The sequence below is a fragment of the Nycticebus coucang genome, chromosome 4, assembly GCF_027406575.1.
Source record: "Nycticebus coucang isolate mNycCou1 chromosome 4, mNycCou1.pri, whole genome shotgun sequence".
Classification (NCBI taxonomy): Eukaryota; Metazoa; Chordata; class Mammalia; order Primates; family Lorisidae; genus Nycticebus; species Nycticebus coucang.
The window spans coordinates 143,946,105-143,958,860 of NC_069783.1; the positions used below are offsets into that span (position 1 = coordinate 143,946,105).

Below are 12,756 nucleotides of genomic sequence, written 5' to 3' on the forward strand. Positions count from 1 at the left end.
GGGGTGTTTTCTGATTTTTGAGTACAAGTTCGTATTTCTTGGAGTTCTGTCTGTTGCCCTATTTAAAGCCTAGGTGTGAAGCAGATGCCTCAATAGAGGGTTTTCTTCCTGGTACCAGAAGAATACAAGTGTGAGATGACTTTGAACTAAATTCTCTGATCTTTCATACCATCCAGGTTGTGGAAATGTGGGTTATAAACCTGCATGAGTTGTAAACCTGACTTGTGGCTCTTAATCATCTAGGGAGATTATTTATACTTAATTTATACATATGTTCAGGGCATCAAGGCATTGTTTTGAGACCCCGAGACATTAGTATTAATAGTTTTTCTAGTCATCCCTTACTGAAGGTGTGATTCTTTGGGGTTCTACCTTTCTTCAGGAAGGTCTTTTATTAGACTCCGCACTTCAGAAGGTTTGGGGAACACAAAGTAATTAAATCTAAGCTTAAATTTTCCAATTTGGCATCTTCCCTCAGGGAGTAAGCCAATTTTGGTGTTATCTCACCTTTCTGGATTAGGTTTTGGTCCTTAAATGTTGCCATTTCCTTGTCATACCATTGAACAATTTCAAAATTAAGCCCAGAGTGCATTCGTCCATTCTCCTTATCCAGTTTCTAGCAGAGAGCAATGCATTCCCTGTAGTTGCGACTCTTTGAGAAAGAATTTTATCCTATAGAATAAAAGACACTTGCCCTCAAAACAAACTATTCATGTGATGGATACACTGAAAGCCCAGACTTCTCACCATACAATTCATCCATGTAACAAAAGCCATTTGTACCCCCTAAATTTATTGGAATAAAAAAAAATAAAAACAAATGAAATCAAACACCCAAGCGGTCCAGGAGAGGATTAGGAGGAGGGGAGATGCTCTTTGTCTCCTAGTGAGGAGTTGGGTGTAATTTTTCATTTCTTCCCCTCTTAGGGCCTTATAGCCAGAGCTGCTGGACCTATATACAGTGAATCTGCATCGCATCGAGAAGGATGTGCAGAGGTGTGACCGCAACTACTGGTACTTCACCCCTGCCAACTTGGAGAAGCTGTGCAACATCATGTGCAGGTGGTGGGGGTGAGGGGAAGGACCCGGGAAGGGAGAGGGTTTGGACAAGATCAGGGCTTTTGCAGGCCCAGGGAGAATTTATTTCGGTCTCTGAAGCTGACTTCATTCCCACCTGGAATCTAATTTCAACCCACACTGACAAATAATAATAATAACAACAACACCGAGCATTTATTAAGCACCTACTGTATACCACTGTTCTGAGCCTTTTTTGATCATTGCTTAATCAGTCCTCAACTAACCCTCAACCTATCCCTTTTTATAAGTGGGGATGTGGAGGCTCAGAGAGGAACTACATTACTCAGAGCACTCTGGGCTGTGGGTAGCTCACAGCCACATCGCTCTATCTCTACAATCTGCCTTCTTTTTCTTTTTTTCTTTAAGTCAAGATCTAGGGCTTAAGTACTATTCATTAAAAAATAACTACTGGCATTTATTAAAATACGGACGTTGGCCTCTTTGCATATTTGCCCTGTCAATGGAGGCTCATTGGCTTTCTATGGCAAACATATCCTGCTTTGTCAACTTTCTTACTCTGTAAACTTATCTTTCTCTTCCTCAATAAACTTTGTATCACTCTTGCCTAAAAAAAAAAAATACAAAAGTAACTCCTGCTTATTAAAAAATTCAAGTAAGTTAAGGAGATTAGAGCCTTATAAGATATAAAGAGAAACTTCTCCTCATCTTCACTAGTCAATGCCACTCGCCCAGAATTAATGACTACAGACAATTTAGTAGTAACTAATTGATTGTATGGCTACAAAATGGGATGATGATGGTAACTGTTTCGTGTGATTATTTTCAAAAGTAAATGGTGCAATGCGTGCATAGTGGGCTGAGTATACAGAAAATGCTCAGTAAATATAAATTATTGTTATATTAATAAAGGGTAGACCAAGATTCCAGATAGAGGAAACTGCTAGGGCAAAGGCACCGAGGTATAAATGTGGTTTATTTGTGCAAGGGGAAGTGTGGCTGGAGGGGAAGAGAAACTAAGAAGTAATATGTAAGCTGTAAACATGAATTGAGAACAGGTTATAAATGCTTTATACCCCCAGTAAAGGAGTTTGTACATCATCCCATCAGACAGTGGGGACCTTGTGAAGGTTTTTGAACATACAGAAGCCTCCTGGAGCTGGACTTCAGGAAGGTCATTCTGATGGCTGCTCATAGGATGCTTGAAGAGAGTAGGACGGGTAGTCAGGATGCTGAGGGAGTGGTCCAAGTGAAGGGTGGGAGACCAAACACGGGAGGAGGGGCCTGCAGAGGCAGGTCGTGCAGGGGTGAGGGGCAGAGGGGCCTGCAGAGGCGGGTTGTGCATGCCATCACTGGCCCCTCACATCTCTCATAGCTACGTCTGGCAGCACATTGAGATAGACTATGTCCAGGGCATGTGTGACCTTCTGGCTCCCCTGCTGGTCATTCTGGATGATGGTGAGTGTGTCTTCCCTGCCCCAGGACTGGGGGGTACAGTTTCCTTCCCACCACAGGGCAGGGAGGTTAAACTCACTTTGTGACTCCATGGAATGGGTCAGGACAGGTGCTCAGAAGACCTGTCTGGAGAACACATCAAGATTCAATTCTAGTGAAGTAAAATTCCTTGTGTCCCTTGATGCCCAATACTTAACACACATCCAGGCCTTTGCTAGCCACTGATTGTATGTACGTGAATATGAATTTAAAAAAAAAAAAGCCAGTAAGGCCCAGATGGCTTTACTGGGTAGTTCTACCAAACATTCAAAGAATTACCACCAATTATGTAGAAGCTCATTTTAAAAAATACAGAAGGAAGGAACACTTCCCAACTCATGTTGAGGCCAGTCCTCATATGAGTACTGGGTACCACTGGTACCCTGACACCCAGTACCAGACAAAGACATTATAAGATAACTACATACCAATATTATTTAAGAATATAAATGCAAAAATCCTCATCAAAGTATCAACGGACTTATTCCAACAAGATACAAAATGGACTGTAAACAAAAACAAAGTGTGGTTTATTCCAGGAATGCAAGAGAGATTCGACATACAAAACTAAATCATTGTAATTCACACATTAACAGATTAAAAGGCAAAGAACACACAAGTATCTCAATTGACATAGAAAAACATAACAACATCCAGTACCTTTTTATGATTAAAAAAAAAACTCAACAGGGCCGGGCACAATGACTCACGCCTGTAATCCAGCTCGCTGGGAGGCCAAGAGGAGTGGATTTCCTGAGTTCACAGGTTCAAGACCAGCCTGAGCCAGTGCGAGACCTCGTCTCTAAAAAAAAAAAAAAAGAAAAGAAAAATAGCTGGGCATGTGGTGAGCACCTGTAGTCCCAGCTCCTAGGGAGGCTAAGGCATGAGAATTGCTTGAGCCCAAGAGTTTGAGGTTGCTGTGAGCTGTGACACTAAGGCACTCGACCCAGGGCAACAAAGTGGCGACCCTCCCCCACCACCACCAAAAAAAAACAAAAAACAAACACTCAACAAATTAGGAATGGAAGGGAACTTACTCACCTTACTCAACATGATAAAGAGCACCTCAGAAAACCCACAAATAGCATCATATTAAATAAGGAAAGATTTGAGCACGTTCCCCTTGAGGTCAGGAACAAGACGGGATATCTAATTTGCCACTACAAGTTTTACAGGGCAATTAAGGAAGAAAAAGAAATCTAAGCCATCCAGATTGGAAAAGAAGTTAAATCTCTATTCATGTATGACACGATTTTGAATATAGAAAATGCTAAGGAATAAAAGAAAAGATAGAACTCATAAGTTTAGCAAGGTTGCAGGATACAATACACGGTCAATAAATAAAAGCCTATTGTACTTCTATATGCCTGAACAATCCCAGAATGAAATTAGGGAAACAATTCCATTTGCAGTAGCAGCTAAAAGAAAAAATATTTATGAATAAATTTAACAGAACTGTAGTGTTTGTACATCGAAAACTACAAGACATTGATAAAAGAAAATTTTAGAAACCTAAATAAATGGAAAGACACCTCATATTCATGGACTTGAAGACTTAGTATTGTTAAGGTAGCAATGCTTTCCAAATTGATCTGTAGATTCAGTACAATCTCTATCAAAAATTTGCTGCCTTTTTTGCAAAAATTGACAAGCTACCCCTAAAATTGATACAGAAATACAACTCAATGAGGAAAAAATAGTCTTTTCAACATACGGTACTGAAACAACTGGATATCTTTATGCAAAAGATTGAAGTTGAACCCTTACCTCACACCATGGACAAAAAACTAATTCAAAATGGATCATAGATCTAAATACAAGAACTAAAATTGTAAAACTCTTAGAAGAAAACACAGAGAAATTCTTTGTGACATTGGTTTCTTAGATGTGACATCAAAAGCATAAATGACGAAAGAATAGGCAAATTGGACTTCATCAAAATTGAAAAATTTTGTATTCCATAGGAAACCATCAAGAAAACAAAGAGAATCTAAAGAATGGAAAAAAACATTGCAGGTCAAATATGTGATGATAAGGGACTTCTATCCAAAATATACGAAGAACTCTTATAATTCAATAATAAAAAAGATAATTTAAAATGGATAAAGGATTTTAATATACATTTCTCAATAGAATCAAAGATATAGAAAAAGTCCAACAAGCACATTAAAGCTAGTCAACATCATTAATCAGTAGGAATATGCAAATCAAGTTGAACTGTGTCTTGGCATCATTGTCAAAATCAATTCACCATCAGCGAAAGGGCTTATTTCTGGACTGTGATTTCTGTTCCACTGATAGATAGTCATTTGTATGACTCCATTTATATGGAATGTCCAGAAAAGGCAAAGCCAGAGACAGAAGGTAGACTAGTGCTACAAGCCTCTCCAGGGACTGGGTGGAAAGGGAAATGGGGAGTGGCTGCTTCGTGGGTACAGGGTTTCCTTGTGGAGTGAAGAAATGTTCTGGAACTAGATAGTGGTGAATTCACACAACATTGTGAATGTATTAAAACTACTAAGACTATTCAAAAATGGGAGTACAACCCCACTCTTCAGCCACAGGCTGCACATGGTGATTTCCTTCAAAAAGTCCAGTATGGTGGGAATGGTGGGACGTATGGGTGAGGGAGAAACATTAAAGCTCTAAAACCTGACAAACACTATCTCAGCCAGGTGAACAAGGTCAACATCAATCTTAAATTGCATTGATAGTATATGCCTTTGATGTGATATAATTAAAATGGCACTTTACCTCCATGGTCTGCTGTCCAATAACCCATAACCTTTCTTATTGTGAGAGAAACATTAGGCAAATTCCATTACTCATGGTGGAAGATCCTACAGAAATACCTGATTGGTACTCCCACAAGCTGTCAAGGTCATCAAAAACAAGAAAAGCCTAAAAAACTGCCACAGCCAAGAGGAGGCATATGTGCCATCTTGGGTGGGATCTTGGAACAGAAAAAGCACATTCAGTAAAAACTAAGGAAATCTGAATATATACTTTAGTTAATAAGGGCATCAACATTGGTTTATTAAGTGTAACAAAGGTGTAGTGCTAATATTAAGATGTTAATAATAGAGGAAACTGATTTGAAGTATGTGAGAACTCTACTATCGTCTCAATTATTTATAGATTTAAACTATTCTAAAAAATGACTTTGAAAAAATAAATGACATCCTACTTTGAGAACCCTTCAGACTAGTGTAGCTTTCTCCAAAGTTATCAATTGCTAAGAGAAAATAAAATACCATTTTCAAAAAGTTTTTGAAGCACTGAGTTAAACAAAACAAATTGCAGGACTTGTCAGCACCTTTACTTACTAGATACATGTAGTGATTCCTGACGCAGCAGATATTCTAAGCATTTCACAAAGTTATCTGGCCTTTTCTTTGCTTATCATCTATAAAAGTTCTTCCAGTATTGACAATTGCTGTGCAAGTACAATGGTTCCCATACTTGAGAATTTCAGGAACCAATAGAATGGCAAAAGAGGGGGGGGGAAAGTTTGGGACCAACAAAACATTATCAGTTTTTCATTGTAGCAAATAAGGATCTTCTTAACAAGAGCATCTGCTGTTAGCCATCATTTCCTAAAAGAAGATGTTTCAAAACCTGCAAGGTGAGAAATATGTAATGAATTTAAGATTAGAAAGCATCCCTTGAAATGGAATACTCTTGGTTCTGCATTGTCCATAAGTTATGTATTTGGCTGTGGACTTTGAACCAGCTCTGGGCCTTAGACCATCACTTTGGGAACCCCTGTCCCCTGGGCAATGATACAGCTGATTGTTTGTCCTGTGCTGCTTCCTCAGAAGCCCTCGCCTTCAGCTGCTTCACAGAGCTCATGAAGAGGATGAACCAGAACTTCCCCCATGGAGGCGCCATGGACACGCACTTTGAAAACATGAGGTCACTGATCCAGGTATGAGCCAGTCTCTAGCCCTGTTTGGACTTTTTGGAGAAACAGTAAGTGTATCTTAGTGGCTTAAGAGTGAGCAATTTGGAGCCAACTCAATAGGTTTGAGTCCTATTTCGGCTACTCACTAGCTGTCCAGCCTCATAGGCTTTTATCTCCCTGAGCCTCAGCGTTCTCATCTGTAAAAGTGGCTTATTTTCTTATTTATGTGATTCCCAGTAAATTTTTACACTTACAAGGGAAATGAAACAAACTAATGCATTTATAGATCTTAGCCCAATGTCTGGCAATGCCTCTCAGAGTCTAGTCCATGAGCAGCATTATCAGCCTCACCTCAGAACTTTTAGAAATGCAAATTACTAGGCAAGGTCTCCCACTGAATTAGAATTTCTGAGAGTTGGGCCAAGGAATCCATGCCATTTGAGGCTCCATAGGTGATTTTGATGCAAGCTCAAGTTTGAGAAGTGCTATAATAAATGCTAGCTCTTTAGCATCTATAGTGTATCTGCTCCCAGATGAATTGAGACATTCACCCCTGTGAGCGGAAGGAATGGAAATGTATTAACCCAAGTAAATAATAGGGACCCGTAATGATCTACGAACAAGCAGTGGAGCTACATCCTTAATCACATTAGCTCTGAAAGATTCCTTGGTAGAGTTAAAAAAAAAGTTACTAAATCCTTTTGACCTGAGAAAAGTAGAAAGAGTAATATAATGAATACCCACGTTTCCACCTGCACCTGCCCAAGAAATAGAACGTTAACTACAGATTTATTTCTCAGCCTTCATGTAGGCATTCCCCTACTTTTGTCATCCTATGGGTAAGCACTTTCTAGAATGTGACATTTATCACTAAAATGCATTATTTAAAATTCTTTAAAGCATACACATATAATCCTAAATAACATCTAATACTACATATTGTTTCTCAAGTTCCTCTACTTACATGAATAGTTGTAAATGGTATAAATTCTTCTGCAGCTTGTTTTTATACTCAGTAACAGGTTTGCGATGCTCACTCCCAACAGTGCAATTAATTCCTGGAAGTACAGTCATGCACTTCAAGAGTGTAACACTTTATATCACATTTTATTTGAATCCACTATCCTGTTGGTGATCATTTAGGTTGTTTTCATTTTGTTTTGTTTTGTTTTTGCTTTGGGGAATTTTGGGGTTTTGTTTTTGGTCAGTGCTATACTGAAATACTTGTGTGCATTTCTCTGTGAATACATGCAAGAGTGTTGCAAGAGGGCAGGTCCCTGGAGTGGAACTGCTGGTCAGAGAGAGCGTGCGCATCTTCAGCAGACACAGCTTGCTAGCCTCCAAAGTGACTGCACCAGTTTCTGTGCTCAAGAGCAGTGTTGGAAGGGTTTTTTGACACAATCCATCATCACTTGATATTGTCACACATCTTAATTTTCACCAGTATCTTGGGTGTGATTAGAACATCCTGTTGGGATTTTATTTTCGTTTTTCTTGATTAACAGTAGAACTGAATATCTTTTCTTTTTTCTTTTTTTTTGTTTATTTGGACTACTATTCTGATGAATTACCTGTTCTATTATATATTTTGCCATTTTATACAGCTATTTTTTCCATAATTAGAATCTTAACTCCACATATTTCCCCCTTATTTTTGTGCATACTATTTTGAACCTGCTGTTTTTATCTTTTCACTTAACAGCATATCTGTTAGCTGGAGACATTCTTCCACCACCTTTTTTAAAATAATAATTCTTTTGCAATATAAGTCAGATATCATACGATTCATCCTTGTAAAGTGTACAATTTGGTGGTATTTAGTATATTCATAGAGTTATGCACACATCACCAATTTCAGAACATCTTCATTACCCACCAAGGAAGCTCTTTACCCATGAGCAGTCACTCCCCGCTTCCTCTGTCTCCTCAAACCCTGGAAGCCACTGTCTACTTTCTGTCTTTATACAGATTTAGCTTTTCTAAACATTTCATGTAAATGGAACCATACAATATATGGCCTTTTGTGACTGGCTTCTTTCACTTAGTGTAATGTTTTCAAGGTTCATCCACATTGTTCCATATATTAGAATTTTTTTCCTTTTTATTACCAGGTCATATTGAATTAAATCATACGAATATACCACTTCTTGTGTATCCATTCATCTGTCGATGGACATTCAAATTGCTTCCGTTTTTGGCTGTTACAAATGATGCTGCTACCCACATTTATTCATGTACAAATTTTATGTGAATCTATGTTTTTATTTCTCTTGGGGTTATACCTAGGAGTTGAGTGACATGGAAATTTCATGTTCAACTTTCTGAGGAGCTGCCAGACTGCTTTCCACAGCAGGTGCACCATTTTGCATTCCCAGGAGCAGGGCATGAGGTTCCAGTTTCTCTGAATCCTTGCCAACACCTGTTACTGTCTATCATTTTGATTTTAACCATGCTTATGAGTATGAAGTGGGTATGTTGTTGTGGTTTTGATTTGTATTTCCTTAATGACTGATGATGTTAAGCATCTTTGGTGTGCTTGTTAGCCATTTATAAATCTTTTTTGGAGAAATGTCTGCTCAGATCTTTTGCCCATGTTTTTAACACCACTGGTATATGTTGTGCAGATGTGCCACTATTATTCAACCGTCCCCTCTGCTCCAACTTTTTTTCTCAGGAGGCTGATGCTGACCTTTCCTTCTTCCAACAGATCCTGGACTCAGAGCTATTTGAGCTGATGCATCAGAATGGGGACTACACTCACTTTTACTTCTGCTATCGCTGGTTCCTGCTGGATTTTAAGCGAGGTACACTGGAGATTTTATTTCTAGACTATTTATAGCAGAACTGAACGGGAAAAGACATAGTAGAGGTGTGCCTGAAGGGTGCTGGGGCAAAGGCAGCAGAGGAAAGTGGCACACGTGTGTGGAGCTCTGACAATCTATTCACTCTGCCGTAGGTGCTGTTAAGATCCCAATTTGACCGTGAATGGGTTAACAAACTGTGGTATATGTATACCATGGAATACTATTTAGCCATAAAAGAAGATGGGGACTTTACAGCTTTTGTATTAACCTGGATGGAATGGAAATACATTCTTCTTAGTAAAGTATAACAAGAATGGAGGAGCAAGAATCCAGTGTAATCAAATACTGATATGAAGACAGTGGATGAACTAATACATGCCCACACATGAGAAAACCTCAATTCAAGCTGGGGGAGAAAGGAAGGGAAGGGGAAGAAGGGAGGGGGAGGGAGACCAGTGAGCTCCCACCCAGTGGGCACAATGTAAGGCGTATGACACAACTCCTGGGGGCAGGACACAACTATAACAGGGACCTTACCTAACAACGCAAACACTGTAACCTAATCGTTTATACCTTCATATTAATCTGAAATTAAAAAAAAAAATCCAAATTTGACCAATGAGGAAAGTGCTGTTGAGAAGAATGACATTCAGAGCTAGGACTGGGAGAGCCAGGATCTGAATACACCTTTGTCTACTCCCAAAGCCTCTTCCCTTCCTTTCTGTAATGATGCTTATCAGGGACCGGGACTTGTAAAGCCCACCGGGCAGGGGTTATTCTGTACACATTTCAAACATGACTTGGAAGTGATGCATATAACATAGCACGCTGTTGCCATTGTGCAAACGTAGGGGAAGGTAATAATAATAACATCTAATATATATGAAGGGGTTTATTAGTTGATGGACACTGTGCTTAGCCATTTATATGTATTACCTCTTTGGTTCTCTTCTACTATCAGCTTCACTCACCTTCCAGGTGAGGAAAGAAAGAGGGAAATAGAGAAGTAACTAGCCCGAGGTCCCCTGGCTAGCGAGTACTGGAGGAAGGATTCACAGGAGTTTACTGGACATGGGAAGCCTTGCTTTTAACCCCTGCTGTGTTCTGTCTCTTTACTAGAATCAGAGGCAGCACCAGCTCTGCCTATGTGCTTGGGAGACAAGCTTTAGAGACACTTCCATAGGTGCTAATGGAGATGGAGATGTGGGTTAGGGGTGAACTCTGGTCAAAGGGCAGGGCAGGGACAGGTCTGTGTAAATCAAACCTGGACGTGCCAAGTTCCTCTGCTCACAGAGTATCAGAGCTGGAAGGAACTTAGAACCCACCTGCTTTACATAACCCACTCTACAGATGGGTAAATCTGAGGCTTCTGTCAAATGACAGAGTCCAGGTCTCTTGGACCTGGCCTGGGCTCTATCCATTGCACCAGCACAGAAGCACAAATCAGAGCTGGCCTGGGATTTTCCCAGAATGATTTTCACAAGGGAGGGCAGCACCATGGGCCCTGTTGCTGACTCTCTCCCCATGCATGTGTGTTGTGTTTCCATAGAACTCGTTTATGATGATTTCTTCTCTGTCTGGGAGACTGTCTGGGCAGCCAAACATGTCTCATCCACCCACTATGTCCTTTTCATCGCACTGGCTCTGGTGGAAGTCTACTGAGACATCATTTTGGAAAACAACATGGATTTCACAGATATCATCAAATTCTTCAATGGTACCTGCATGACTAGGTTGTCTTGTGGTGGGTGCAGGCTTCTGTATGGCCCCATTCATGAGGGTTGGACAGTTGCTGAAATTGATTCATGGTGAAGGGGATGATAAGGGTTCTTCTCACTTCTTATTGACTATTTGACTATTCTCAAGAGGATAAGTTGATATTTTGTAATGCTGAAAATGTTTTTCTCAGGCATCTGGTAGAGGGATCAATAAGCTCAGGGACAAAGCCTGGCCCTGCCACTAACCATCTGTGCCAATGGACAATACATTTTCATTCTCTCTAAACACACACTTCCTCATCTGTGAAATGGGGTAGCAGCGTCTGCTTCAGAGGGTTGATACGTATAGGAAAAGCATGAGAAAGGGACAGCCTTTGAAACCAGACAAATGTGGATTCTGATCCCAGCTCTGCCATTCAGGAGCTGTGTGACCCTGTCCAAATGACTTTACATCTCTGGGCCCCTTCAGAGATAAAATGTTGCTAACACCGCTTCCCTCCCAGGGATGCCCAAAGGATTAAATGAGACAACATGGGTAAGTTGCACCACGTGGCTCACAGGAGGGGCCCCATAAGTGAAAGCTATTGCTACTGTTGTCTCTATTTTAAATATATTTTTAAGGGTGGTGCCTGTGGCTCAGTGGGGAGGGCGCCGGCCCCACATGCTGAGGGTGGCGGGTTCAAGCCCAGCCCCGGCCAAACTGCAACCAAAAAATAGCCAGGTGTTGTGGCGGGCGCCTGTAGTCCCAGCTGCTTGGGAGGCTGAGGCAAGAGAATCGCATAAGCCCAAGAGTTAGAGGTTGCTGTGAGCCGTGCAACGCCACGGCAATCTACCCGAGGGCGGTACAGTGAGACTCTGTCTCTACAAAAAAAAAAAAAAAAAAAAAAAAAACCTTCCATTAAATACATTTTTAAAAAATGAAAAAGGTTATAGAAAAACCAAAAGAAGAAAAAGGCCACCTGTGATGTCACTTTTTTTTTTTGACACAGAGTCTCTGTGTTGCCCTGGATAGAGTGCTGTGGCATCATAGCTCACAGCAACCTCATACTCCTGGGCTTGAGCAATCCTCTTACCTTAGCCTCCCAGTAGCCACAATGCCTGGCTAGTTTTTCTATTTTAGGAGGATCTCACTCTTGCTACGGCTGATCTGAAACTCCTCTGAGTTCAAGCAATCCACCTGCCTAAGCCTCCCACAATGCTAAGATTGTAGGCGTGAGCCACCACGCTTTTGATGGCACTTTTGATGCGTTATGAGGGTTCTTACTTTAAGTAAACTTTTTGTTCTGAAATAATTTTGGATTTTCCTAATCTACTAAAATTTTAGATTTAGAACTGTTTTAGATTTAAAATAGTACAGAGAGTTAATGATACCCTTTGCCTAGCCTTGCCGACTGTTAGCATTTTACACAATCCTGGAATATTTGTCAATATTAAGAAATTACTATTGGCACATTACTATTCACTAAACTACAGGTTTTATTTCGACTTCACCTGATTTTTTACTAAGGACCTTTTTCTACTCTAGGATCCATTCCCAGAAACCACAGTCATGTATATTTTTATGTTTTTACCATCACAGAATCCAAATGTATGTAGCTTATTTTTTTACTATTATTACAATTTTTTTACTATTTCAAAAATTGTCTTCCATATAATAATTTTCTTTTGAGACAGAGTCCATACGATAACTTTTTAAGACTATAGAATATACTTCTCGTAACTGTCCCATAGCTTACTGAACCATCTCTTATCATTAGCATCTGGGTTGTTTTCAGTTTGAAGGTGTAATTGAGCACCC

The 12,756-nt window shown here is 40.1% G+C and overlaps 1 protein-coding gene across 1 annotated transcript in view; it reads left to right on the forward strand.

Moving 5' to 3' along the window:
- The window catches only part of SGSM1 (small G protein signaling modulator 1), an 82,260-nt gene that overhangs the window by 65,548 nt on the left and 3,956 nt on the right, over positions 1-12,756 (forward strand). Inside the window, 5 exon segments of the mRNA XM_053589265.1 lie at positions 938-1,062; positions 2,414-2,496; positions 6,351-6,460; positions 9,144-9,240; positions 10,790-10,957. Of these exon segments, the coding sequence (XP_053445240.1) occupies positions 938-1,062; positions 2,414-2,496; positions 6,351-6,460; positions 9,144-9,240; positions 10,790-10,957 (583 nt within the window).